We start from the raw sequence: 27,594 nt of genomic DNA, 5'->3' as shown, positions 1-27,594 counted from the left end.
CACTGCGCCACCAGGGAAGCCCAAGGCTATTTACTTTTAATTTTCTAGACAGACTTTGTTCAAACGTGCGGAATGTAATACTAATGGTCTGTTCACCTCTCTTTCTCAGAAGAGAAAGCACAGATGGAGCGACAGAAGCTCACTTTATTTTTAAACAAAATTAAGCAGTACCCAGCACCATCCACCCACAGAAACATAAAACTACCTACCCATCTGCATCCAACAGTTGGCTCTGAGTGTCATCTTCTAAACAGAACTGGAAGTCTCCTGCTCCTAGGAAAAGTGTCTTAGGCTCTGGGGAGGCGTTATACAGATCCTGGGAATCCTCTATGGGAAGTGAAGGCTCAGACAGCTTTCCTGAACTCTGGCACCAAAACAAAACCAAACAAAAACAAAACATTTTACAAATGTCATTCACTGTCATGACAACAACAGAAGTTGCTATTTGTAAAATTTAATCTACTCTCAGGCAATTGCAGTTGAGGAGGACAATGCATAGCCAAGAGGAGCATAAAGAAAAATATCTTCAAGAAAGTAAGAACCTTGGATGAGGCTTGTTTTTAATACACAAAGCGGGGGACTTCCTTGGTGGTGCAGTGGTTAAGAATCCGCCTGCCAATGCAGGGGATACGGGTTCGAGCTCTGGGCTGGGCAGATCCCACATGCCGCGGAGCAACTAAGCCCATGCGCCACAACTACTGAAGCCCGCGCGCCTAGAGCCCATGCACCGCAACAAAGAGTAGCCCCCGTTCCCCACAACTAGAGAAAGCCCGCGTGCAGCAACAAAGACCCAACGCAGCCAAAAATAAATAAATAAAATAAATTTATATATATATAAAAATACACAAAGGGGTGGATTTTTTAAACTAAACATACACAATGTGGTGGGAGTTGTTGGCTTGGACACACTTTATTTAGCAATGTGGGAAGCAAAAGCGGAAGGAGATTAGAAAACCACTGCCATCTTACCTTAGAAGCTGAGCTGACCAAACTGGCTCGAAATAGTCCAGGGGAAGGAGATCTGAATCCTCCTGCTGTAGGGAAAAGACTGGCCCCACGGCCTGTTTGTCTGTTGCAAGGCTGATAGGATGGAATTGTGGAGCCTATCAGCTCAAAGCTGCTATTGTGGCTGCTCTCCTTTGTCAATAATGAGCATGAATCATCTTCATCTAAAGAAAAATAACTTTTAAGTGCATGATTCCAGAAATAAGTTAGATTTGTTTAGGAAAAAGAGTTGAGAATGAAACTGTCAGGTAAGACCCATTGGCAAACCTCTCAAGTTACAGGTTCCAAAACATTACATTAAAGGTTAATTACGGGGGCTTCCCTGGTGGCGCAGTGGTTAAGAATCCGCCTGCCAATGCAGGGGACACGGGTTCGAGCCCCGGTCCGGGAAGACCCCACATGCCGCGGAGCAACTAAGCCCGTGCGCCACAACTACTGAGCCTGCACTCTAGAGCCCGCGAGCCACAACTACTGAAGCCCGCGTGCCTAGAGCCTGTGCTCCGCAACAAGAGAAGCAACCGCGATGAGAAGCCCGCGCACCGCAATGAAGAGTAGCCCCCATTCACCGCAACTAGAGAAAGCCCGCGTACAGCAACGAAGACCCAACACAGCCAAAAATAAATAAATAAAACAAATAATTTTTTTTTTAAAAAAAGGTCAATTATGGTACTAAGATAACATTATATAATCAGGGTTTATCACTGTGAGCTAAGTGACACCTGAAAGTTCCTGTCTTTCTACCTAATGCCTATGATCACTCTCTCCATTATCCAATCACTTACACATCTTCCTTTGATCTACATATGATAGAAATGTTTCATGTTTCGTTCAATCAACACATACTCATTAAGGACCTATTACATGCTCATGGTCAACTGTAAAGAAAATGCATTTAAGTTTTCAAAAACTGGACCAAGAAAAATATTCTAATTCATAAATTCCTGTCATTGCCACAGTTAAGACTGGGAAAAGTCCACTAGGGTTCCAAAAAATGGAACCTTAAGGAATTGTAGTCCTTAAGTGTCAAAGCTGGAGGATCAGAGAAAAGTCACGTTCTGCGAAAGAGTCACTACTTACCTAGTTTGTTAGGTCTTTTGCCTGAGTTTTCATCTATTTCTGATTTTTCTTCACTAGCAGAGTAACTACAAAATAAGAAGGTAAATTGTTTGAGTATCTGTTTCTGCTTCTTACTAGAGGGGCAAATACCAGGGAATCTTATCTTTCCTTAGAGAGAATTACTTACCCCATCTTGGAAGAGTTGTCCTTAAATAGAAGGAAGGTAGAATCTGACAAGAGAGGCTTGGGGACAGAGAGAAGGCCAACTGACTTGCCAATTTCACCATTGCCATCATTGTTTTCTTTATCCATTTCTTTCTCATCTTTGGTTTCTATTTCTTCACTACCGAGAAGGAATTCTGCAATCTTTACCAATCACACAACCCAAAAACAGAATAATACAAGTCAAAAAATTTAAAAGCAAACACACTGTTAGCCTGAAATATGGCTGCTTAGTTACAAGTCACATCTTAAATCTGAAAAGGTAAACCTGAAGGAAGCTCGGCCTAACCATTATCATTAACACAATTTACGCTGACACTTCTAAAGCTCTTTTATACTTATGTTACTTTACCCTCCCCAAACTGCCACAAGATCATGAAAGAACCGGATTATCATGTTATTGAGTCAATGAGAGGTTACATGGTTAGCCTGAGATTGCAGGACAACTACTGACCTCCAGCCAACCACAAACTATGACATCCTGCACAGTTCAGCCACGGCTTTCCTCTTCCTTTACCCAGGGTTAAACATTAACCAGTTCTTTTAAATAACTCCAGTGTTCAAACAAGGATGATTTCTTTTTTCTAATACCAAAAATCCTATCATCATCTGTCTTATCTAGGTGGAAAACAATACTATAGAAAAAGGGCAAGAGGCCCTTCTACAAATACCTTCCTCAACAAAGAATGAAATTAACTCAGGAAGGTCTCGGCCTGTCTGAGAATTTATTCCAGACCTCAACCTGGCCAAGGTTAAAAGTACTTTTTATTGTCAATAGAGAAACTTAAATGAACAACAAAGATAAAAGTCTCTATTAATACAAAGCCATTTCGATATTAGCATGATAGCGCAATATGTAAACCAACAGGTAGGAGCCAAGGCTATGGCTCTGTGAACTGCAGGTGTTCCGTGGTGCTGAAAGGACTGAAAGCACTAATATTTAAGTACATATGAGCTACATTTATCTCTGCCCCTGAAATCTCTTATACAATTGAACATGCTCATTATATTCTTGCTCAAATCTGATTTTTCTCTCTTCCTTATTCATCATGACCTAGTAACGAAATCACATAATTGCCAGAAACCTCCTGATTGCCTTCTTCCTCCTCTTCCTCCTCTTTCGCCTCTTCTTCCTCCAAAGCTTCCTCTCCCTCCTCTTCTCCGTCTTCCTCGGACTGATCCGTCATTTCTTCCTCCTCCTCCTCTTCTTCAAATCCATCTTCATTATCTAACTTGAGTAATGCTTGGCGCTTTTGGCGTTCCTCAGACCTTCGGAGTTTCATTGCTTCTTGCAGCTTAGCTTTCAGCACCTGAAGCTTTTCCCCTGAACAGAAATATGAAGAGATGCTTTAGACGTAATGACCAACTACACACTACAACAACACAAGTGTCCACTTTAGGCAACTCCAGAGGTGTTCTAGACACATCCCAAAAGGAAAATCAGAGACCTTAGGAGTCTAGGCTTTTGTTACCTTAACAAATGGAGAGTATCATGAATTGAATGTAGGAGATAACTTCCATAATTATGTTCTATACCCTGGGATAATATATTACAGAGATTATAAAATTATTATTTAAAAGGGTAAAAAAATAAAAGATGTGTGGGGGGGAGTGGGCCTTCAAGAGTCTCTGGTTCAGAAGCCATGAAGGAAAATATTGATAAATTTATCCGCATTAAAGAAAAAGAGAAACAACTCAAGAGTAAAATGGGCAAACAATATGAACTGGTAGTTCACAGAAAAATGAACATATATTGTAAATAAAATTAAAAATAATGCTTAAGGGCTTCCCTGGTGGCGCAGTGGTTAAGAATCCGCCTCCCAATGCAGGGGACACAGGTTCGAGCCTTGGTCCAGGAAGATCCCACATGCCACGGAGCAACTAAGCCCGCGAGCCACAGCTACTGAGCCCGCAGGCCACGACTACTGAAGCCCATGCACCTAGAGCCCGTGCTCTGCAACAAGAGAAGCCACCGCAATGAGAAGCCCATGCACCACAATGAAGAGTAGCCCCCGCTCGCCGCAACTAGAGAAAGCCTGAGCACAGCAACAAAGACCCAATGCAGCCAAAAATAAAATTAAAAATTATTTTAAAAAATAATGCTTAGACACGTATACACTGATGTGTATAAAATTGATGCCTAATAAAAAAAAAATGCTTAACATCACTTCTCATTAGAAATACAAATCAAAATAATGAGATACCATTTTTTATATATTTGGCAAAAATTCGAAGGCTTGATAATATCCGTTATTAACCGGAAGAAACAGGAACTCTTATACACTGTGATTCAGAGTGTAAATCGGTGCAACTATTTTTTTGAAGGACAATGGGATGATATATATATATATATATATATTTTTTTTTTTTTTTTTTTGGCTCACTGATTCCACTGTAAGGAATTTTGCATCAAAATTTACTAACATATATCTGATACTAGGACACAATATTGTATGAAATACCAAAACTGAAACAAACACAATGTCCATTAATAGGAGTATGGTTAAACAAATCATGTTATACTTGCACAATGGAATATCACGCAGCTGTTAAAAAAAAAAAAAGCCCCCAAAGCAATATGTGTATCTGAACTCTTGAGTTAGGTGGTCTGGATTAGGCTGCTAGCTCTACTGCTTACTAGTTATATAAATTTGAGCAAGTTGTTTAAATGCTTTGTATATCAGTTTCTTCACATATAAAATAAGGACACTAATGTTATTTACTGTAAAGCACCTAGAGCAGTGCCTGGCAGAGAGTATAAGTGTTCAGTGTCTCTCCCTCTCTCTCTCACTCTCACTCACACACACACACACACACACACACACACACACACACACACAATGGCATATGCATATGAATTTTCCCAGAACACACAAGAAATTGTTAAGTTGCCTTTGGGAAGACTAATTTTTCATTTTATACATTTTCCTCAGTGTTTTAATTTTTTTCTATGTGATATATTACTCGTATTTTCAAAGTGGGAGTGGAAACAACAGACCTGTCCCTAAAACAGATTACAAAGCAGAATGCACAGTATGATTGCATTACTGTTTTATTTTTTAAACAGACATGTACTGTCTGTTTAAAAAATACACACAAAAAGTTTAAAAGGATATAAAACATGGTTACAGAAGATGTCTCTGATAGAGAACTGTAGAAGTTTTTTGTTTATTCCACGTATTTTCTACAATGGATTTTTTTTTTAAACAATAAGACAAAGGCTAGTTTAAGAAATAATTCCTCTTACCCACCCCACACAACTAGGTAATGCTACACACATGAATCATGCTAGAGGTACTGCTGTCCCATCTCCAAAGTCTCCAAGGAAAAAGATTCTATAACGTCTTACTATAGGGTCTTCAGTAGCCATAAAGACCTGCCAGAGTACAAAGAGTGAGGCACCCATCCCCGCCCCCAGCCAAAAAAATAAACAAAGAAACCCCCATGAACGCAAATACCTGGTTTTGTGTGGCTTGCTCCATCCAGCTTCTCAGCTGCCAAAGTCACAGGTACCACATCTGCCTTGAGCTCTTCCTTTCCATCAGTGCCCACATCTTTCACTATGATGTTCACATTCACCTTCTGACCAGCCCTGGGTTTGGCTGCTGGATTAGCATGCTTCCAGAAACGCTGCTTCAAGGCTTCCAGTTCTAAACCAAACGCCAACCAGTAGGTCAGTTTGCCTTTAAGATTCCAGTTAAGAATTACAAGCTATGTTTTTGAAGTTCAACAAACTTGTAGGGAAAAAAACACACACAGAGAAATACCAAAATCTCCTTTGCTACCGACACCTGTGTCCAATTCATATAACAACCCAAACTAATGGACTGCTGTAACTTCCTCAATATACTTCAAAACTCATTTTAGGGTAGAAATTTACAATGAAGTTTCTAAATATGTGCAATTCCTCAGGGAGATCAGCTCGGTGCTTTGTGACCACCTAGAGGGGTGGGATAGGGAGGGTGGGAGGGAGACACAAGAGGGAGGAGATATGGGGATATATGTATATGTATAGCTGATTCACTTTGTCATGAAGCAGAAACTAACACACCATTGTAGAGCAAGTATACTCCAATAAAGATGTTAAAAAAATAAAAATAAAAATAAATATGTGCAATTCTTTTTAAAAAAGTATTAAGCTGGTAGAAAAAATACCATACTCCTCAATTATTCAAGGGCTTAATTTCTCATGGGTTTCACTCTCCTTTTAAAAAATTCCCTTTTTTGAACATTTCACTGCTTATTAGCAATCTCACTAAATATGAGTAAGGTCAATTTAAAAAATGGAAAAAGAAAATAACAATCAATGCAATGAGTGATGTAACTCGCGGCAGGACTGGAAAAGTTTCTTCGTGAAAATTTTACAGATATAATCAGTACAATCAGAAAGGAAATCCCAGTTAGAAGTGGTCCCTGTACCACACGCCCAACTTGTATATAAACAGGAATATGAATATACACACACACACACACACACGTAGTATGAGTTCAATGGTCTAATAGCAACAGGGCCTTTCCCTTCTTCCCCCCTGCTATTGCTCAGAACTTTCTTTCCTTTCTCCCTCAGCTAGCTGTTACCTCTCTCATTCTGTTTAACAATTCAATCATACCATAGTGGGATCTGGTGTAAAAGAGCTGACAGAAAGGAAAGGAGAGGAAGAAAAGCTCCTTTGGGGTTGAGGGATACTGGCTATTTTCACATGCCGTGCGTTCTCTTCCATGATAAAATGTCCAAGATACTCCAAGTTTGGCTCTTTTTCTAAAATGTGCTCAAATCATACTTTAGTAGTTTTGTGCTTAGCATGTAGATGTGGGTTTTCCCTCCTTAGAGTGTCTTAGTAGAAAAAGAGAAGAACTGGAAAGAAACCTTTTTATTCTGAGTCCCTAACATTATTTATTAGTAGAAAAAATCCAATTCCAAAGGATGGCATGTTTACATTGCAAACCAAAGAGTAGGGAGAGAAGCTATAAGTCTGCATCCCATTTTATATTATTTCAGTAAGTTGGAAGCAACAGGTAGTGGCAATGGAAAGGGAACAGAAATAGGCAGCTCATCACTGGTGCCAAGAGAATAAAAGAAGTGGAAGGGAAGATTACTCAGGACCTTAAATAAGAGTGAGGCAGGAGTTGCCTTCATTCTTCTGGAGAAAGCCAGATCCCTCAAAACTCTTCATCCCCCAACCCACTGGAGCACCCCTTTTCCTTGCCCTTTACTACATGACTCAACCACCACCCTCCTCACTATAGAACCCCTGTTCAAGCTCCTCTCTCTCCATCAGTCTTTTCCCAACACCTTTCATCTCCTCTCTAAGTGACAAGTCTCTGCTCCAGCTCATGTCTCCACCTGAAAGCCCTGCATGATCTGGCCTCTAGTCACCAACCTCCTTGCAATCTTCACTTCAGCTAACCAGAGCTTTCTCTTGTCTTTGTGTCTTTTGTAGGTCTGTCCCCTCCACCAAGAAAGCCCTCCCTCACCTCTCTGCCTTCGTATCTCCTACTCAGCTTTCAGGACTCAGCTCAGGTATGAGCTCCTTTCAGAACCTTCCCTGACTCCCTGTGAGGAACTCTTTCTTGAGGCTCAAAGCATGCACAGCACTTAACATGCAATTTTTCTGCCTGTTACTCCTACTAGACTTTAATTTCCCTGTGAGAAGGGACTACATCTTACTTGCATACACAGCACCCAACACCATGTTAAATAAAAGTTTATTGCATGAATGAATAAATGTTGATCCTAACTTCATATATTATGAAACAGGCTGATCTGGAAACCCAATATTCATGTCAAATACTATTTCTGAAGGAAAACATATTCTGAGTTAGAAATAAGTGCCTACTATGAGCCAGGCATTGTGCTAGTTCCCTGTATAAGCCAAGTGTAATGTTGGAAAAATTACCCAACCTCTCCAAACCTCAGGCTCTTCATTTGCAAAATAATATCTGGGGCTATGAAAATTAAGAAAGATAACTAATGGGGCTTCCCTGGTGGCGCAGTGGTTGAGAATCTGCCTGCTAATGCAGGGGACACGGGTTCGAGCCCTGGTCTGGGAAGATCCCACATGCCGCAGAGCAACTGGGCCCGTGAGCCACAGCTACTGAGCCTGTGCGTCTGGAGCCTGTGCTCCGCAACAAGAGAGGCTGCAATGGTGAGAGGCCCACGCACCGTGATGAAGAGTGGCCCCCGCTCGCCGCAACTAGAGAAAGCCCTCACACAGAAACGAAGACCCAGCACAGCCAAAAATAAATAAATAAAATAAAAGAAAGATAACTTATAAAAAGATCTATCAGTGTCTAATATAGTAGGTATGCAAAAAAAAGGTTTCTTCCCTTTTCTGTTTCTCAGTCTGAGACTGTTTAGAAAACTTCTAGTCCCATATAACAAAATTTCACAGTATTAGTATAGTAAGTACTCAAAAAGTTCTACCGCACCTTTTAGTCTGAGACTATTTAGATAACTTCTAGTCCCACACAACAAAACTTTCCCTCCCTGTTCCAGGCAACAGCTTATTCCCACGCTTCTTTGCTAATAGAGCTATGCTAGTTGTTACAAAACCCTTCCACCCCCCCAACTGCTCCGGTCAAACTGACTTACACGTCCTCCCAATATGCACCACACAGAGCTCTTTCTGTCCCTTCTAAGAACGTCCTTCTCTCCACTTCCACAAAGTCCACCCATTCAATCAACAAAGACTGATACTGTGGCTGACCTAGCACCTGCCAACCATATGTTATTTAATGAAGGAGAGTCTTGATGTAAATAATTTCACTAATAATAGAAATAGCCACCACTTGAGTGCTTCTTTATGCTATCCACTTGTATGCGTTATTTCAACAAATCTTCACTAAAGCCCTGTGAACCAGATAGCGTTATTTCATTTTTTTAAAAAGATGCCTTGGAGAGGTCAAATAGCAGACTCAAGTTTAAACAGTGAGTAGTGTAATCCAGATTCAGATCCCAACCTTGCTATAGATCCTAAGCTCTTAATTATCATATCACATTGCAGAGGAGGGAAGAGGGAACACCTAATTTTACCGACAAGTCAGGAAGTCTACCCAATGTGGGTAATACTTGATTTCTCTCTTGAAGGATCATTCATTCACTCTTTCATTCATTGAGTAAACATGGCTGCCTACAATGTGTCATCCACTGTGGAAGCACGGGGGACAGAGTAAGGAATAAGCCAGAAGATCCCTACTCAAAGTATAAAGGGGAAGGTAGTGAACAAGTAATTACATCCACTTATTCTTTAATCACCTATTGTAAGAAACTTATCCCTCCTCTTTACTCCTATGATTCTTTACTCTAAATGTTTCTTTCAGCAAAGAATACTCTCCCTTTTCTCCATGTTATTTAACTTTTTCCAATTATCAGTGACACATGTTCATGATAGAAGATGTCACTTCCTTGTATTACTGTTATTTGCCTACTTATCTCCCCCGCTACAGCGTAAGTACCTTAAGTGTAGGATAAATGTCAGATTTCTCAAGTATGCCTTACAGCAACTTGCATGTAGTGGATAGTTTAATACTTGTTGAATGAATGAAAAGAAAGAAAAGAAATTCAGTTTTGCAGACAATTTGCTGAACCAAGATATTTCTAACTGTGAAAAACTGAATAATGCTTTTATCAGTCATACCATAAAACAACAGCAATGTACCCTGCTTTGTACATTAACTATCAACAGGTTTCCATTTAAACAAGGTTTAGAACATTCTAATACCCTGCCAAATGTATCTAAATGATTTCTATCTGGTATCTGGTACATCTGTAGAATAAGACCATGTGTGATTATTTGTTTCTGCTGTATTCCCTGTCCTCCACAGTGGCAAATAATAGAAAGCTGCCAGAACAAATCACTTTAGAGAAGCTCCTCACAATTCAAAGGATTACCTCTGTTGGTTTCAGGTTCTTCAAGTATCACAAAAGAATCTTTGTCGGCACCCAGCCGAGGTTGAATGAAAACATCTACTCCCAGTTGCTTAAGTCTATCCACAGTGAACCTCCTCACTTTCTCAGGTGGCACCACTGCGGCTGATTTAGTTTGTTGGCTGGGCTCTTCCACCTTCTCATCTGCTTCTGTTTTTTTCAGGCCTTCTTCTTCTTCCAGGGCACAAGGTTCAGGTGCCACAAGCCCTCCAGCCTGATACTCCTCACTGTCCTTATTCCCAAGGAAGCTGCATTCCTGTTGTGCCACCGAGATGTCCCCAGGTGAAGGTCTAGCATCACTCTGCTCCTGTTTCTCGGGAATTTCTAGCTCTTCACTTCCTGTCAAATCCTTACTGCAAGACTCATCTGATCCAGTAGTAATCTGGGGTTCCTTTGAAACTGCAGGGAGTGCATTAATTTCCATTTCATATCCTGCACCTGTTGTCTGCTCAGAATCTTTGCTATGGTGGTCACTATTTATCTCAGTTGTATTTTCAGTGTCTGTGATTTCTTTGTGATGGCTTGCCTGATACTTAGATGACCTAGAGAAGGGAAAATAACCTGGAGTTGAAAATTATCCTAAACGTGAAACATTCTTATCCCTTAGCACGTAATGAATCGGTTAAATCAATTTTAAGGAAGTGAGGAATCTGAACTCTTTACAGCAGGTGTTTGCCTCAAAACTGAATATTTATGAAAATTATAATCACAAGGAAAGAAGGTTCTTACTTCAGTAGCGCCATGGCATTTCCCTGGCAAGTGGGCCGGGGTTTACGTTTGAAGAATTCATGAACAGTTTTATTCTCAGGCATATGATATGGAAGATTAAGTGCAGACTCTATAAAATGGAACAAAACAAGCAAATACATATACTGTACATTCTGAAATGTCACTTTACATTCAGTTAACTAAACAACCAAAGCCATCACCAGAAATAGAAAACAATCCTGCCTTTAATAAAAGCAGGATCCAACTACAAAAAATTCCCTGAAGACAAGTGGCTTTTAAAACTAGCTGTGAAATCAAATTGATCCAGTAAGTTTTTTAAAACTAGAGATTCTTGGACCCCATTTCAAGCCTACTGAATCAGAATTTCTGTGGGGCCTAAGAATTTATAAATTTGAAAGGTTTGTAAAAGGGATCCTGATGCAGCCAGGCCATAGACAATCCTTTAAAAAACTCCCTCATTACCACCACTACAGTTCAGGAAGTTTTCTCAGTTTATACTAATGTTCCAGGGGCTTCAGAACAATGGCCATTCATCAAGATCGATTCTAAACTTGATTATTATAATCTCATTCATATTAAGATTGTTAAAAAAAAAAGGAAAGTCCCCAACATCCAAGTTGAGCTTACAAAGAAATAATGTGATTTGCCTCAGTGTTTACCATACTGGTTTCTTTACCTCGAATAAGGCGCTGAGTCTCACTATGCAATTGTTTTAATGCTTCCTTACTTAACTTGGCTGCTTTTCTTTCCTTAAAGAAAACAAAAAGTGAGACTACATTAATGCTATTATCCAGAAAGATTGATAGATATTCATCCCTTAAAAGTCTGCTCTCTCCAAGAAAAGAGGATGGAGAGGGAACAGTAAGCATTAAAAAGATCAAAACAATATAAACTTCAGGAGCTCATTTATTTGCAAGTCTCATAGAATTAATTCAATCCAATTCATATTTGTGCCCCTACTATGTACAAACCAATATCCTGGGAATCAGGGTAATACGATAGACACAATAAAATTCCTGAAAAACCCACAATCGCCTGGGAAAAGAGCTCAACATGACAACTATATAGGGCTCTATGTCACCTTCCTCGTGGTGCCTTTTGATAACTCAGTTTCTTCTTCAAGTGAATAGACCTCACTCTCCAAAGATGGTTCCTTTTTCTAAAAGAGAAGATTGCAAATGGATTAACAGGGAAAAAAATTAAACTGACACAAGAGGATGTTGCTTACGCAAAGACTGCTTCTGCACTCCAACATCACATCATGCTACATTAATGATAAATCAATAATTATCAAATATAAAATGTTAGACACACAGCATCCTCTAATGCCTAGAAAACACATTAGTTGTCTCCAATGGAGCTTGGGCCCTCATTTCTTACACCTCTATATTACATCTTTCCCTAAGGAGGGACAATGACTTCCAGGAAGCTAATCTCAGGAAGGATGATTATGCTTCCAAACACTCAGGACAACGATGCTTTGACTGATGCTTCTCTTTGATACCCTTCCTGAAACCCTATAGGTTCATTTCCTAGAGGCCACCAGATTATAAAATTTACATCTCTGACCCCTTTTTTACCTGTTTCTTACAAAACATAAAGTATCTTACTTTCCTCAACATTCTTATTAGGGCAATGAAAATACTAGTTTCCAAACAAGGTAGCACGTCTATCACTTGTACTGCATAATTCCAAAATTAACAGCTGAAAAACTTAAATCAATTGACATGTGTTTTTCTTCAGTTAAAAAAAAAATTAAGGCTCCAACAGTAAGTCAGAAAACAAAGCAAAGGTTAGAAGCAGTGGGTTAGCTCTAATTGCAGTCATCTTTTACTTGCCTTGTGCTTTTTTACTTTGTTTTTCACAGCTGCCCTTATTGATTCTAATGACTCTTCATCTTCTAATGAAGAGTTATTTTCCTCCTTCAACCCAGTTTCAAAAAGGTCTTTATCCACAAGTAGACAGCCACTGTCATTAAATAGCTGTTTCACATCATCTTCCTGGGTAACACAAAGAAAAAGCAAGATCCAATCATTTTCAAATCCAATGTTTTACAACACCATATAGCAATTTGCATCAGGACAGAAAAAGCTCATGCTTCATCAACAGACAAGTATATGGCATCCTAGAACATTATCACTGGTTCCTAATCCATAGTCATCCTTTGAAGTCCATGCTGTGATTTTACACAATTGTCCAAAACTAACTTAATAAATAGTACACTTGTTTTTGAAAAGTCAATTAAGTACTTCATTAAGCAACTAGCTTATAAAATTTGAGGATGGTTTTTCTAGTTAGCAAACAAGACTTTTGACTGATGGAGGCATGAAAAATCCTATGAAAGTTAATTTTCATCAGATCAGAAACAGCAAAGAATAACTCCACGTGCTCACAAAGAAAATCAGAAACCCATTTATTTGGAAGGTGTCCTCTTACATCCAAAATGAAGAATGAGACCAACGGATTTGAAATCACATACCTCATTGCACGACAATCAACTCGAAGGTATATTCTGAGTGCAGAAACAACCTCAAGAACTAAAAGCAACTTTTTTTCCTAAAAGCAACTTTTTCTAAAACATTAACCTGCCTTAGAAACAGCAAATTATTCTTTTAAATGTACCTCATTTTTTGTTTCCTTCTTTTTCAGCTGCCTAATTTTCTCCATCTTTCTCTCCTCTTTCTCGAGTCTTCGCTTTGATTTTACTTTTGTTTTTCCTCCAATTCCTTCTTTATCATGTATGGGTTTTTTGGAAATCTTTCTGTCAACTGTAAAATCCACAGAGTTTTCAGATTGGAGACTCAGCTCTAAGCAAGGTGTCACCTGGGTTTCAAGATTTTCGTGACACAAAGACTCCTCGATGTCACTCTCATCACTGTTCACCAGAGTTCTGTAAATCCTTCTGACTTTTCCATTTTTTCCGGCATGTAAGTTCTCCTTATCTTCCTCCTCAATATCGTCATAGGTAGTTTTCTCTGGAGAGGCATTTGTGCCCTCTCGTTCAGAATCACTCTCTTGTAGCACCTTCCTGCTTTTCAATTTCTTACTCACAAATATCTCTTCATCTGAATCTGGAGGAAACACAATTTTTTTTAGAGTCTACCGTCACTTGGCCTTCTTCCTAGTCCCCGTACTCCTCAAAAAACATATCCAATTATCCAAGTGATATATCACCTTGTGAAATTATGTAACTAACACTAAGAACTGATTGTAGCAAAGCAAATCTAAAAATATATTTTTAAAAACATTTTCCCTGGGAAAATATCTCTTACTAAGAAATGTAATTATATATATTTACAATGTGTAAAGCTGTTCTGATCCTTCTGGCAGGTGTTAAAAGTCCTTTTATTATAGGATGAATGCATTTAACCAGGCAATATGGTATCTTCTAGACACTTTATACATTCAATAATATAATAGAAATGGTTATTTTCAAAAGGGTACAAGCACTATTATTTTGCTTTTATAATAAACAGAACAAACAAGGTTAAGCATTAATAATTTAATAAATCAGAGAATAATGAAATTAATCCAGTCCCCTTACAACCCAAGCTCCCACATTCTATTCCTAAAAATAAAAGTACTGACTGTTACAAACCTTGTTCACTCAAAAGCCCAACTGTTTCACAGCTGCCCTGTCCACTGTCTGAAGGACTATCTGCTTCTTCTTGTGAAATGAGTTTTGAATCATTGATTTCTAGGTGAACCTAGAAAATAAGAATATACTTTGTATTAACCAGCAGGTGACAGAAAGCTCTAAGTACATAAAGTTACACAAATTATCATGGGATCATCAGGCTGAAATAAGGAAAAACCAATACAGTGGCGTAACAAAAGGATGACATTAAGAATTACTGGACAGGACTTCCCTGGTGGCACAGTGGTTAAGAATCCGCCTGCGGGCTTCCCTGGTGGTGCAGTGGTTGAGAATCTGCCTGCCAATGCAGGGGACACGGGTTCAAGCCTTGGTCTGGGAAGATCCCACATGCCGCAGAGCAGCTAGGCCCGTGAGCCACAGTTACTGAGCCTGCGCATCCGGAGCCTGTGCTCCGCAACAAGAGAGGCCGCGACAGTGAGAGGCCTGCGTACCGCAATGAAGAGTGGCCCCCACTTGCCACAACTAGAGAAAGCCCTCGCACAGAATCAAAGACCCAACACAGCCATAAATAAATAAATAAATAAATAAATAAAAATTTAAAAAAAGAATCCGCCTGCCAATGCAGTGGACACGGGTTCAATCCCTGGTCCGGGAAGATCCCACATGCCGCAGAGCAACTTAAGCCCGTGAGCCACAACTACTGAGCCTGCGCTCTAGAGCCCGAGAGCCAAAACTACTGAGCCCATGTGCCACAACTACTGAAGCCGCACACCTAGAGCTTGTGCTCCACAACAAGGGAAGACCCCGCAATGAGAAGCCCACGCACCGCAACGCTCGCAGCAACTAGAGAAAGCCCGTGCGCAGCAACGAAGACCCAATGCAGCCAAAAATAAATAAATAAAATAATTTATAAAAGAAAAAAAAAAAGAATTACTGGACAAAAATCAAACTAAAATTCATTGTTCACCTTTGAAGGATATTATAGGCCAACTCTTTGAGTTATGGTAAATAAATTTAAAGAATCAAGCACTTATTGCGTTTTACTGTGAACTGTTTCTCAGTGTATCCAAATGACATGATAAATGACATCACAGAGAGGCAATCCAGATGTGGGAAACTCTATAGGTCAAACTCTGTGGTTTCTTTAACAGTAAATTGCAAGAAAAAAAAAGAGGGAGGGGGACTTATAAAGAGAGTTAAGATATTTACACACACATATCACCGACTGCAATATGCAGGCTTTGTTTGGATCCTAATTCAAACAAACTGAAAGTATATGTATGAGTCAAAGAAATCTGAACACTGATTAGCTATTTAATATCAAGCAATAATCCTAAATGTTTTAGGTATGGTAATAATATAGTAGTTATCTTTTTTGGAAAGCCCTTACATTTTAGAGATTCATGATGAAATATCTGTGGATGAAATATGTGTGGAATTTGCTGCCAAATAATCCAGTTAGGGGGGAACTGGGTGGGGGTATAAATGAAACAAGATTGGCATGATTTGATAATTGCTGAAGTTAGGTGATGGGTTCATTATAACAGCCTTTCCATGTTTATGTCTGAAATTCAGCCCCCCCCAAAAAAATTTTTTTAAGTCACAAGTGAAAAATCTAAGGAGACGGGGGTATGTTGGGTGACTTGACTAGTTAGTGACCAAGCTTAGTTCATAGAACTCTGAATCAACTTATTAATAAGGGGGAAAATACATCTGTAATGTAATAGGTCACAAGGCCTCACCCTAATGGTTTCTCAAACAACTATTAAATTGATTTGAATGTTTAGTACAATTATTAAAATTATAACCAAAAATAACACAAATGGAGGAATATCACTGAGGATCATGATGTATGTGCTGATGATCCTCCCAACAATGGAAAGCAGTAAGACAATTTGTGGATATGGAAACTGAGTTCAGGTAACCACATAGCTCAATACATGGTGATACTCTTTTTTTTTTTTTTAATAGATTGACTGATTGATTGATTTTTGGCTACGTTGGGTCTTCGTTGCTGCCCGCGGGCTTTCTCTCATTGCAGCGAGCAGGGGCTGCTCTTTGTTACGGTGTGCGGGCTTCTCACTGCGGCGGCCTCTCCTGTTCCGGAGCACGGGCTCCAGGCACACGGGCTTCAATAGTTGTGGTGCGTGGGCTCAGCAGTTGTGGCTCATGGGCTCTAGAGCGCAGGCTAAGTAGTTGTGGCACACGGGCTTAGTTGCTCCGCGGCATGTGGGATCCTCCCGGACCAGGGCTCGAACCCGTGTGCCCTGCATTGGCAGGCAGATTCCCAACCACTGCGCCACCAGGGAAGCCCCATGGTGATACCCTTAATCACTGTATTCTAGGCAATCTGCAGCAGAACCAGCAACAGTCAGGACCAGGAACAGGGTGAGGCTAGAAGGTCTCAAAACACTCAGCAATCAAGATATTTTAGTGCAATATTAAAATAAAAAATCAAATGGGCAAATTATGACTCATGAGGTCAGCTGCTTGCTTTTGTAAATAAAGTTTTTTTGGAACCAGGGCCAGGATGAGCGTGAGGTGAGTGAGACAGAGTAGTGCAAACACAGGGTCGGATCTTGTCTTCATTTCAAAGTTTGATATTTTGTTCAAAATCAAATAATGGAATTTTTTGCATTAATTTTTATTTTTAAAATACTGCATTAAAATATTATCTTGAACCACAAGGTCCTACTGTATAGCACAGGGAACTCTATCCAATATCCTGTGATAAACATAATGGAAAAGAATAAGAAAAAGAATGTACATATATGTATAACTGAGTCACTTTGCTGTACAGCAGTAATTAACACATTATAATTCAACTATACTTCAGTAAAAATAAATTTTTAAAATTATCTTGAAGCGCCCCGTTAAATTTTGCCCTCAAGACGAGTGTCTCACTCCAGTCCCAGCCCCAGAAAAGAACACAGATCTGGAAACAGATGTCGTTTCTACGCCAATTCCGACAGCGACCAGCCAGTCACCTCCCGGAAGGCTCCGAGACTGGTACCTTCACCTCTCGGGACCCTGTGTGATGACCTCAAAGGCCTCTTCCAGACCCAAGTTAGAAGTCTCTAAGACTCCCGCCGTCCATTTACAGTTAATGCTGCCCCTCACCCTAGCGGCCCGGTTCGGCCTGGTCCTTCCTCCTTTTTGGGGCGCAGTTGGAGGAAGAGCTTCCGCCGCAGGAAACGCGCCAAAGGGGCGGGATGAGCAGGCTGAGCAGAGGCTGGCGGCGGGCTGCGCGCGCCGCAAAGACCAGGAGCAACCTCCCCGAGGGGACCGAGGCGCGGGGACCCCAGCGCCGGGATCGGCCGCGGGGTCCCGAGCGCGCGGGGCCCGTGGTTTTATCTCCGCGGGGCCGCGACGCCGAGGTGCCGCGGTGCACGTAGTCCTCCCAGCCTCCACGACCCACTCGGCCGGCTCGACCCCTGCCCCACCCCACCCCTCCGCGCCGGGCCTCCGCAGCTGCAGATAGAGGCAAGTGCATAAACTCACCTCGGAAGCCACTTCGCCCGTCATGACTCCGGCCTCCGCAGCGCGCCGCTCGGGAAGAAGCTGGTCTCCGCTTCCCCCACCCGGGACGCAGCTGCTCCCAGAGTCTCCTGCCAGGCAGCGGCGTTCGAGCTTTCGCGCCCAGCCACAGTGGAGGCCCCGCCCTTAACGATTTTCACCAATCCGGAGGAGGCTTTCTACATGAGGCCACGCCCCCATCCTGTCCTACCAATTGAAGCTCCTTCGGCCAGCCGGTTGAATATAATCTGGGTTAGGTTGGCGGGTCGCGGCTCCTCTTGTCAACTGAGGCAGGGGGAGGCTGGAGGTGTCCTGGCCGCCTGGCGGCCAGCCCCTCTGGCCTTGCAAGAGGTTACCATGCGAGTGGTGATCTTTGACCTTTGACCTTTACTGTAGCGCGGCAGCTCCCATCAAGCGCATTTTGAGGAGTAAGCCCTCCAGGCGGGAAGTGAGCCAGGAGAAGATCCCTGGGCACCTGAAGTCATCCCCGTGGGGATTTTCTCCAGGACCTCCTTTCCTGGAGCAGCTGGATCCCACCTGCTCTTTCTTGTACATGGCACTCACGCCACTGGGCATCAAAAAAGAAAAGCTTTGTGGGCTGCTCAGATACCAAAGAATATCCTTGGATAACCTTTATTATTTTATTTAAGGTTAATTCGAGTATGCAGAAAACACACACTCATCCCACTTCCATACTCTTTGGACAAGGCAGGAAAAAAAATTAAAGGTCTGGAGTCAGACTAATCCCAGACAGTTCTAATCCCTTGTCATTGTCCTGGTTACTATCTTTTTGCCCCTTCAGGTCCATTCTCTCTCTTTCCTTATCCTGCTCTGTCCAGGCAAGGCTGACTTCTCCGCACTGCATTATTCGAGCTCCCTTGCCCTCCAGATTCTTGTTGAGTCTAGCTACTGGAAGATATTTACAAGATTACTGTAAGGAAGAGATGAGTGCACCAAGAAAGAAAGGTCACGTTTACCTCCCCCACTTCACCGGCCATGATCCTATCCACTGACAGGGTGACCAACTCATTCCAGTTTTCCCAGGACTTGCCCAGTTTTAGCAATGAAAGTCCCACCTCCCAGGAATCTCCTCAGTCCCAGGCAAACCAGGATGGTTAGTTACCCTATCCACTGGCCTCCTCTTCCAAGTTACCAGCTTTAGCTGAGTTCAGATAAAAGTTCTCTTTCCTCATCTTCATTTCTTCACCTCCTTTCAACCCATGTCTGCTCCCACCAACAAGATCCCATCTTCCATCCTCTTCTCTCACATCTCAGTCTATCCACCTTTGCACGCACTTTACTATTAATTTTTACATTGATGATTCCTAAATATACATCTACACACTCTTCCCTCATATTTGGAGGGCTAACATTTATTGGGGGCTTACCTTGAGACAGAAACAGTCACAAGAATTTTGCAAGCATTATCTTATTTAATCTTTAGAGTAACTTTGTAAGGTAATAATACTATCTGCATTTTAGCAGATGAGGAAACTAAACCTTTCAAAGGCTAGTAACTGGTGGAGCCAATATTCACACCCTGCTCAGTCTGACTCCAGTGCTCATACTCCTCAGAGGGACCTTGCCTGCACACCCTCTACATTCTCCCTCCATCCCCTGTACTGGTTTCCCTGATAGCATTTACCTCTGCCTGAAGTTTTATTTCTGTGTGTTTGTATATTGTTGCTTCAAGATGACAAGCACTTTTTTTTTCTTTAACACCATATGTTCCTGATCTAGAATAGTCATTCTCAAACTTGAGCATGCATCAGAATGACCTGAAGGGCTTGTAAGAACAGATTTTTGGACCCCATTCCCAGAATTTCTGATTCAGTATGTCTGATGTGAGGGCCAAGAATTTGCATTTCTAACAAGTTCCCAGGTGATGCTAAAGCAGCTGGTATGGCGATCACACTTTGAGAAGCAAGGGCTTAGAACATACCTGGATCATGATAGAGAAATCAATCAATATTTGTTAATCTAATTAACTCAGTTGCTTGACAACTATATTATTCTTCTTGAATTCCCTCTGGGAAGTGAATAAATGAGGTGACACTCCTGACATTAAATTTTCAGAACCATTAGCATTTTCCTTTCTGTGGGGAGCACTTCTTCAGTCACCTGAGAAACTAAGAGAGCTCTGATTTGGACAATAGGTGGAAGGAGTGAGCTAGGAAGGGGAAACTTTTTATTCTATATATTAACTTGTGCCAAGCTAAAGCAAGTCTGTATTTGAAATTAGCAATCTATATTCTCAGTTTTGGTGAGAATATAGCACCGTAATCCAAGTTACCAATTCAGAAATCTGGAAGTCATGTTGACTCCTCTCTGTCTCTTGATTCTCAAGATTAATCATCCAACAAGCTCTGTTTATGAAGTTGATAGATGGCAGTGAGGGAAAGATCTGGAGTGTTCACTTTGCAAGGATGAGCCTGAACCTATCGCATAAATGGCTTTGTGATCTTAAGTAAGTCATTTAGCTTCTCAGAGCCTTGTTTTCTTTATTTGTAATTAGAAAACATTGGATTAGATCATGATTCTCAAATGGGTTTGATTGGCAGAGCACCTGGAAGTTAGGTACTCTACAGGAAATACTTGACAATACTGACACATTTATTTTGGTCATAGAATTTGGGAAATTGTTTCACTAGTAGAAGCTATCATTATATCACAAAAAATCAATATAAGAAAGCAATTATAAGGGGCTTCCCTGGTGGCGCAGTGGTTGAGAATCCGCCTGCCAATGCAGGGGACACGGGTTCGAGCCCTGGTCCGGGAAGATCCCACGTGCCGCGGGGCAACTGGACCCGTGAGCCACGATTGCTGAGCCTGCGCGTCTGGAGCCTGTGCTCCGCAACAAGAGTGGCCGCGATAGTGAGAGGCCCACGCACCGCGATGAAGAGTGGCCCCCGCTTGCCGCAACTAGAGAAAGCCCTCGCACAGAAACAAAGACCCAACACAGCCAAAAATAAATAAATAAATAAATAATTAAAAAAAAAAAAAAGAAAGCAATTATGAAAACATAATCCTTGTAATTTAACATGCTCAGCCCAGTCCAAAGTTCTATTTATATTTCCTTGCTGGCCAACAAATAAAAGCAGATTCCAAAGGCCCACGAAAGTTTGGAGGGAGAAAGTTGATTAAATTATATGTTTTACTTCATCTTTTCTGCAAATTGAGAGAGTCTACCATGTTAAATTTTTAGTACTCTTCCTCCTCTGGAGTTAAAGTGTGAGAACATGCTTTTCTGAAGTCCTAGGCCACTAAATCCTCATCCCTGGAGAAGCACTGCCACCATGTGGCAGGGATTGGTCATGTCATTCCATCTATTACCTGTAGCCTGTAGCCACTCTATCCTTTTTTTTTTTTTCCTTCATTTTAAAATTATTCAACAAGTTGTTTAAACTTTCCTTTGGAATGGTGAAATAATTACATCTCCCAGAATCTTCTTTCAAAAATAATTTTGTACTGTAATTCCATATAGTTGTAAAGCTTCTCTTGGAGAGTACCTGCTTGAAGGCCAGGGCTGTTTTTCTTGCTTGATGTCCAGTATCCACTGACCTTTAAAAATGGCACAGGACCTGACACATAGTGGATGATTAATAAATCATTGTCGAATGAATTATTAAAATACACCTAAAAAACAAAACCGAAAAATACCAGGGCCTCTTTCCAAGGCATGACAGCACACACACCATCAGCTATTTTGTATGCAGAAGCTCCTTTACAGCAACTTTTGGTAACCTAAAGTACCAAAAAGTATCAAATATCCATCTATTCCTTCAACAACCTTGAGCCCCTATTTAAGCCTACGCTAGACACAGAGAATATGAAGATAAATAAAATACAGTCTTGTTCTCAGAGAGTTTCCCATTGCTGGTTGAAGACAGGCAAGTAACTAGGCATGTGTAATGGAAGAAGTGTATACAAGCAGCTGTGGGGGCCCTGAAGGAGGGGAAACTGATTTTGCCTGGGGCAATTCAGGGGGGCATGACTCCAGAACTGAGTTTCAAAGATGGATTGGAATTCTCCAGGCTGGCATGAGGAGGAGAAGGTATTCCAGGTATGTGTAAGGGCTTGATAAAGCATGTCGTGTTGGGGAACTGAAAGTAGGTCAGTGCGTCTAGAGCACAGAAGTGTGTGTTTGGGGGAGGGGACGGATGGCCAGAATGAAGGCTGAAAGTTAAACAGGGCACAAAAAGTCTGGAGCGCTTTGCTTAGAGTTTAGTTTTTAGACGATATGAACTGGGCAGCTGGTGGATGGGGGTGTTGTTAAGAAGGAGGGCAACATGGTTAGATATGTGCTTGAGAAAGATTATTCTGGCAGCATATGAAGGATGGATTGGAAGGAGATTAAACTGCAGGCAGGAAGACCAGTTGTCTAGGTGGGAGATTATAGGGACCTGAACTAGGTCAATGGTAGTAACAATAGAGAGGAGGAGATGGATTGGAAAAAAAGAGGCAAAATTGACAGGGCTTGTTGATGATTAACCTTGAGGGGCAAGGGACAATAGAGTCAATGTAAAACTAGTGACTCTTAGGTTTCTAGATTGCTTGAGTGACAGATTAGGGCACCAGTCACCAAAATTGAGAATATAGGTCACTGATTTCAAGCACAGGCTCACTTTAGCTTGGCACAAGTTAATATGTAGAATAAAAGGTTTCCCCTTCCCAGGTCACCCCTGTCTGCCCCTTGTCCACCATGGAGCTCTCTCTCTTAGCTTTTCTGGTGACTGAAGAGGTATTCCCCAGGCACAGGTCCTTATCTCCTTTCTAGTTCCCAACTTCTATCTGTGCAGCATCCAAAACCTTAATTCAGCAGCTTTTAGTACTCCATTCATATATTTTCTCTTCAATTCCCTTTTCCTTTCTAGCTACCTACCCAGGAAGAATGTATAAGAGAAATTCCTCTGCCCTGCTTTATTCAATTTTCTGCCCAGGCTTTTTGCTTCAGCTTTTGAAAAAACCCAAGTGTTTTTCACAACCCAACCCTACCCTAAGCTTTATAGAAACTTAATGGCTTTTGGTGTGAGTAGTGTTTATTTAGATATTAGCATCCTCAGCACTTGGGATCAACCCATATATGTATGTTTGGAGGAAGGGAATTCCATCACAGAAGGACAAAAAGGGTCTGCTCCACTCCTAATTTCTATTACATTTCAGCAAATTGGGTAGCCTAGTGCCTGACCTTCTTCAGACATGCCAGATAATTCAGGTGTACCTAGAAGGACACAGACTTACAGGAATAGAGTAACTTCTTCAAGAACGATGTAGTTGGAGTAGGGGAGGAACACTTCCTAAGACAGGAGGTGGTACTGGACAGACAAAACAATATTGTTCCCACTGTAGGCCCAAATGATAGTCTACTAGTGATATTTAACCAGGGGATTTATCATGGTTGTCATAATGACCCTGCCTCTACTGGAATTTAGTGGGTAGGGCCAAAGTTGCTAAATGTCAGTGAGAAACACTGAAATAAGCAAAGAAGAAGAAGGAGAGTATTTTAGGTGGGGAAAATGGAATGAGTAAAGGCATGGAGACTGGAATAATGATAAGATTTTCAGGGAAATGTTCAACTAGTGACTTCATGATGATGGAATGGAAGGTAGGGGATAAGATGTCAGGGTTGTTAAGTTAAATTAAACTCATCAAAGACCAACAGAGTGTCTCTTTGGAGCCTGGATATCTGATAGATACATGGGATATACCGAGAGAACAAGATAATGTCCTTCCTGTGAAGATAAAACACACACACAAATAAATAAATTATAGAGCAGATTTGATGAGTGCTTGGGAAAGATATGCTATTTGTGCTCTGGAAGCAAGATCACAGCAGACCTTGAATATGAAGCATGGAACTTTAGACATGATATAATAATACATTCATTCACTTCACAAACCTTTATTGAGCTTTGTAATAGATTGTTAGAATAATCACAGCTCTTTGTGATTTCAGTGTGATTTTGCTGCACCTCTCATCTAATTTTTTTTTTAATTAATTAATTAATTTATTTATTTTTGGCTGTGTTGGGTCTTCGTTTCTGTGCGAGGGCTTTCTCTAGTTGCGGCAAGCAGGGGCCACTCTTCATCGTGGTGCGCGGGCCTCTTACTATCGTGGCCTCTCTTGTTGCGGAGCACAGGCTCCAGACGCGCAGGCTCAGTAGTTGTGGCTCATGGGCCTAGTTGCTCCGCGGCATGTGGGATCTTCCCAGACCAGGGCTCGAACCCGTGTCCCCTGCATTGGCAGGCAGATTCTCAACCACTTCGCCACCAGGGAAGCCCCTCATCTAATTTTTGATCTCTTGAATCTGGGCTGTCCTTGTTACTTGCATTGATCAACAGAATCTAGTGAAAGTAACATTGTATAGATAGCTTCTGAGGCTAAGCCTTAAAGAGCTTTGCAGTTTTCACTTCTATTATCTTAGAACACTGCTGCCACCATTTAAGAAACACAAGATATCTTGTTGGATGTGCCACATAGAGGAGAATCAAGGCACTTCAGCCAACAGTTAACTACTAGATTTTACCATCTTGGACCATCCAGTCCCATTGAACCTCCAGATGAATGCAACCATGTGAGTTACCAAAGGTCAGATGAAAAGAAGAACTGACCGACTAAATCTAGCCAAATTACAGAATCATGGGCTTTAAATAAACAAGCCACTACATTTTAGTATGATTTGCTATGCAGCAAAAGATAAAACAAACTTCTGCCCTCTATGCCTGACTTCTATGCAGGTCAGGCATAGAAAGTACAGTTTGAAACAAAGTTTCTACTCTTAGGGAGATTATATTCTTGTAGCAGAAGATAGACAATAACAAATAAGTAAATAAATATATAATATCAGATAGTGATAAAGGTTTTGGAAAAAATAAAGAATAATAAGGAGTTACAGGGTGGACCCCAAATAGCCAAAGCACTCTTGAGAAAGAAGAAAAAAGCTTAAGGCATCACATGTTCTGATTTCAAAGTATATTACAAAGCTATGACAATCAAAACAGTATGATATTGTCATAAAAACAGACACATAGATCAATGGAACAGAATAGAGAGCCCAGAAATAGACCCATGTATATATGGTCAATTAATTTACAACAAAGGAGTCATGAATACACAACGGGGAAAGGACATCTCTTCAATAATGGTGTTGAGAAAACTGGACAGCCACATGCAAAAGAACAAAACTGGCCCACTATCTTACACCATACATAAAAATTAACTCAAAATGAATCAACAACTTGAGCATAAGACCTGAAACCTTAAACCTCCTAGAAGAAAACATAGGTGGTAAGCTCCTTGACAGCAATTTTGGTGATAGTTTTTTGAGGTTTGACACCAAAAGCAAAGGCAACAAAAGTAAAAATAGACAGGTGAGACTACATCAAACTAAAAGCTTCTGCACAGCAAAGAAAACCACCAACAAAATGAAAAGACAATCTACTGAATGAGAAAAAATATTTGCAGATCATATATCTGAGAAAAAGTTAATATCCAAAATATAAAGAACTCATATAACTCAACAGCAAAAACAAAAACAATTTGATTTTTAAATAATGAGCAGAGGAGCTGAATATTTTTCCAAAGAAGACATACAGATGGCCCACACGTACATGAAAAGGTGCTCAACATCACTAATCATCAGGGAAATGCAAATCAAACCACAATGAGATAACACCTCACACCTGTTATCAAAAAGACAAGAGGTGGACTTCCCTGGTGGCACAGTGGTTGAGAGTCTGCCTGCCAATGCAGGGAACACGGTTCAATCCCTGGTCTGGGAAGATCCCACATGCCGAGAGCAACTAAGCCCATGCGCCACAACTACTGAGCCCGAGTGTTGCAACTTCTGAAGCCTGCATGCCTAGAGCCCGTGCTCCACAACAAGAGAAGCCACAGCAATGAGAAGCCCGCACACCACAACAAAGAGTAGCCCCCACTCACCGCAACTAGAGAAAGCCCACCTGCAGCAATGAAGAACCAAAGCAACCAAAAAAAACAAAACTACAAGAGATAACAAGTGCTGTCGAGGATGTGGATGAAAGGGAATACTTGTACACTGTTAGTGGGAATGGAAATTGGTGCAGCCACTATGGAAAACAGTATGGTGATTCCTTAAAAAATTAAAAATAGAACTACCATATGATCCACCAATTCCACGTCCGGGTATTTACCCAAGGAAAACGAAAACACTAACTTGAAAAGATATATGCACCCCCATGTTCATTGCAGCATTATTTACAATAGCCAAAATATGGAAACAATCTAAAAATCCATCGAAGGGTGAATGGATAAAGAAAATGTGATATATATATGAAAGAATGAAGTATTGGCATTTGTGACAACACAGATGGACCTTGAGGGCATTATTCTAGTGAAGTAAGTCAGACAGAGAAAAACAAATACCACATGATCTCACCTATATGTGGAATCTAAAAAATAATCCGAATTCATAGATACAGAGAACAGATTGGTGGTTGCCAGAGGTAGGGAGTCGGGGGGCAGGTGAAATGGGTGAAAGGGGTCAAAAGGTACAAAATTCCAGTTATAAAATAAATAAGTCATGGGAATGTAATGTTCAGCATGGGAACTATAGTTAGTAATACTGTATTGCATATCCGAAAGTTGCTAAGAGAGTAGATCTTAAAAGTTCTCATCACAAGAAAAAAAATTGTAACTGTGTGGTGATGAATGTTAACTAGAGTCATTGTGGTGATCATTTTGCAATATTTACAAATATCAAATCATTATGTTGTACACCTGAAACTAATATAATGTTATATGTCAATTATACCTCAATAATTTTTAAAAATGTTTATTTTTAAAAGGGGGTTAGGGACTTCCCCAGTGGCCCAGTGGGTGAGACTCCGTGCTCCCAATGCAGGGGGCCTGGGTTCAATCCCTGGTCTGGGAACTAGATCCCACATGCATGCCGCAACTAAAGTTCTCACTGCAACTAAGATCCCACGTGCCACAACTAAGATCCTGTGCAGCCTAAGTAAATAAATAAATAAATAAATATATATATATATATTTTTTTTTTTTTAATTTTTTAAATAAAAAAGAGGGTTAGAGGATGACAGGTGTTGTTGGGGCTAAGGATATTTATTTAGAAAAATAAATCCTTTGAAGAAAATATGAAAGTGTTCTAGAAAAGAGGTTTTCATGCTTGATGATAACTGTCAGTAAGTTTTTCCATGATTCTAACCCAGATCCTTCTAACTGCATTAAAATCCACTTATAGGGAAGAGATATGGGAACATATGTATATGTATAACTGATTCACTTTGTTTTAAAGCAGAAACTAACACACCATTGTAAAGCAATTATACTTCAATAAAGATGTTTAAAAAAAAAATCCACTTATAGAATCATGGAAGAAACTTTAGAAGTTAGCTCATCCTATCTCCTCACATAAACAAACTGAACCCCAGTGAAGGTGTTATGTTGTCTGTAATTTACTTATATTAAATATTATAATATATCATGTAAAATATATGATATATAATATGTTAATATATGTTTAAATATTTCAGACTAGAA

General features: G+C 40.7%; 1 protein-coding gene across 2 annotated transcripts in view; it reads right to left on the bottom strand.

The window, feature by feature from the left end:
- CLSPN (claspin) overlaps window positions 1–26,852 on the bottom strand; it is a 37,490-nt gene extending 10,638 nt beyond the window's left edge. Inside the window, exons 1-14 of one of the 2 annotated variants that reach the window (XM_082362651.1) lie at window positions 18,039–26,852; window positions 14,538–14,646; window positions 13,562–14,010; window positions 12,778–12,939; window positions 12,021–12,098; window positions 11,616–11,688; window positions 10,940–11,048; window positions 10,175–10,752; window positions 5,742–5,933; window positions 3,369–3,607; window positions 2,249–2,427; window positions 2,083–2,147; window positions 970–1,169; window positions 210–364 (exon numbers count right to left, since the gene is read on the bottom strand). In XM_082362651.1, the coding sequence (XP_082218777.1) occupies window positions 210–364; window positions 970–1,169; window positions 2,083–2,147; window positions 2,249–2,427; window positions 3,369–3,607; window positions 5,742–5,933; window positions 10,175–10,752; window positions 10,940–11,048; window positions 11,616–11,688; window positions 12,021–12,098; window positions 12,778–12,939; window positions 13,562–14,010; window positions 14,538–14,646; window positions 18,039–18,062 (2,612 nt within the window). In that variant the 5' untranslated portion in view covers window positions 18,063–26,852. The remainder of the gene's footprint in view (window positions 1–209; window positions 365–969; window positions 1,170–2,082; window positions 2,148–2,248; window positions 2,428–3,368; window positions 3,608–5,741; window positions 5,934–10,174; window positions 10,753–10,939; window positions 11,049–11,615; window positions 11,689–12,020; window positions 12,099–12,777; window positions 12,940–13,561; window positions 14,011–14,537; window positions 14,647–18,038) is intronic. The other variant, XM_082362652.1, reaches the window with a different exon arrangement.
- Between the last annotated feature and the right edge of the window lie 742 nt (window positions 26,853–27,594).

Source organism: Balaenoptera borealis (assembly GCF_965194805.1).
Source record: "Balaenoptera borealis genome assembly, chromosome: 1".
In the NCBI taxonomy this organism is placed as follows: Eukaryota; Metazoa; Chordata; class Mammalia; order Artiodactyla; family Balaenopteridae; genus Balaenoptera; species Balaenoptera borealis.
Note: the sequence above shows the minus strand (reverse complement) of the source record. Positions and strands in the feature narration are given on the sequence as shown.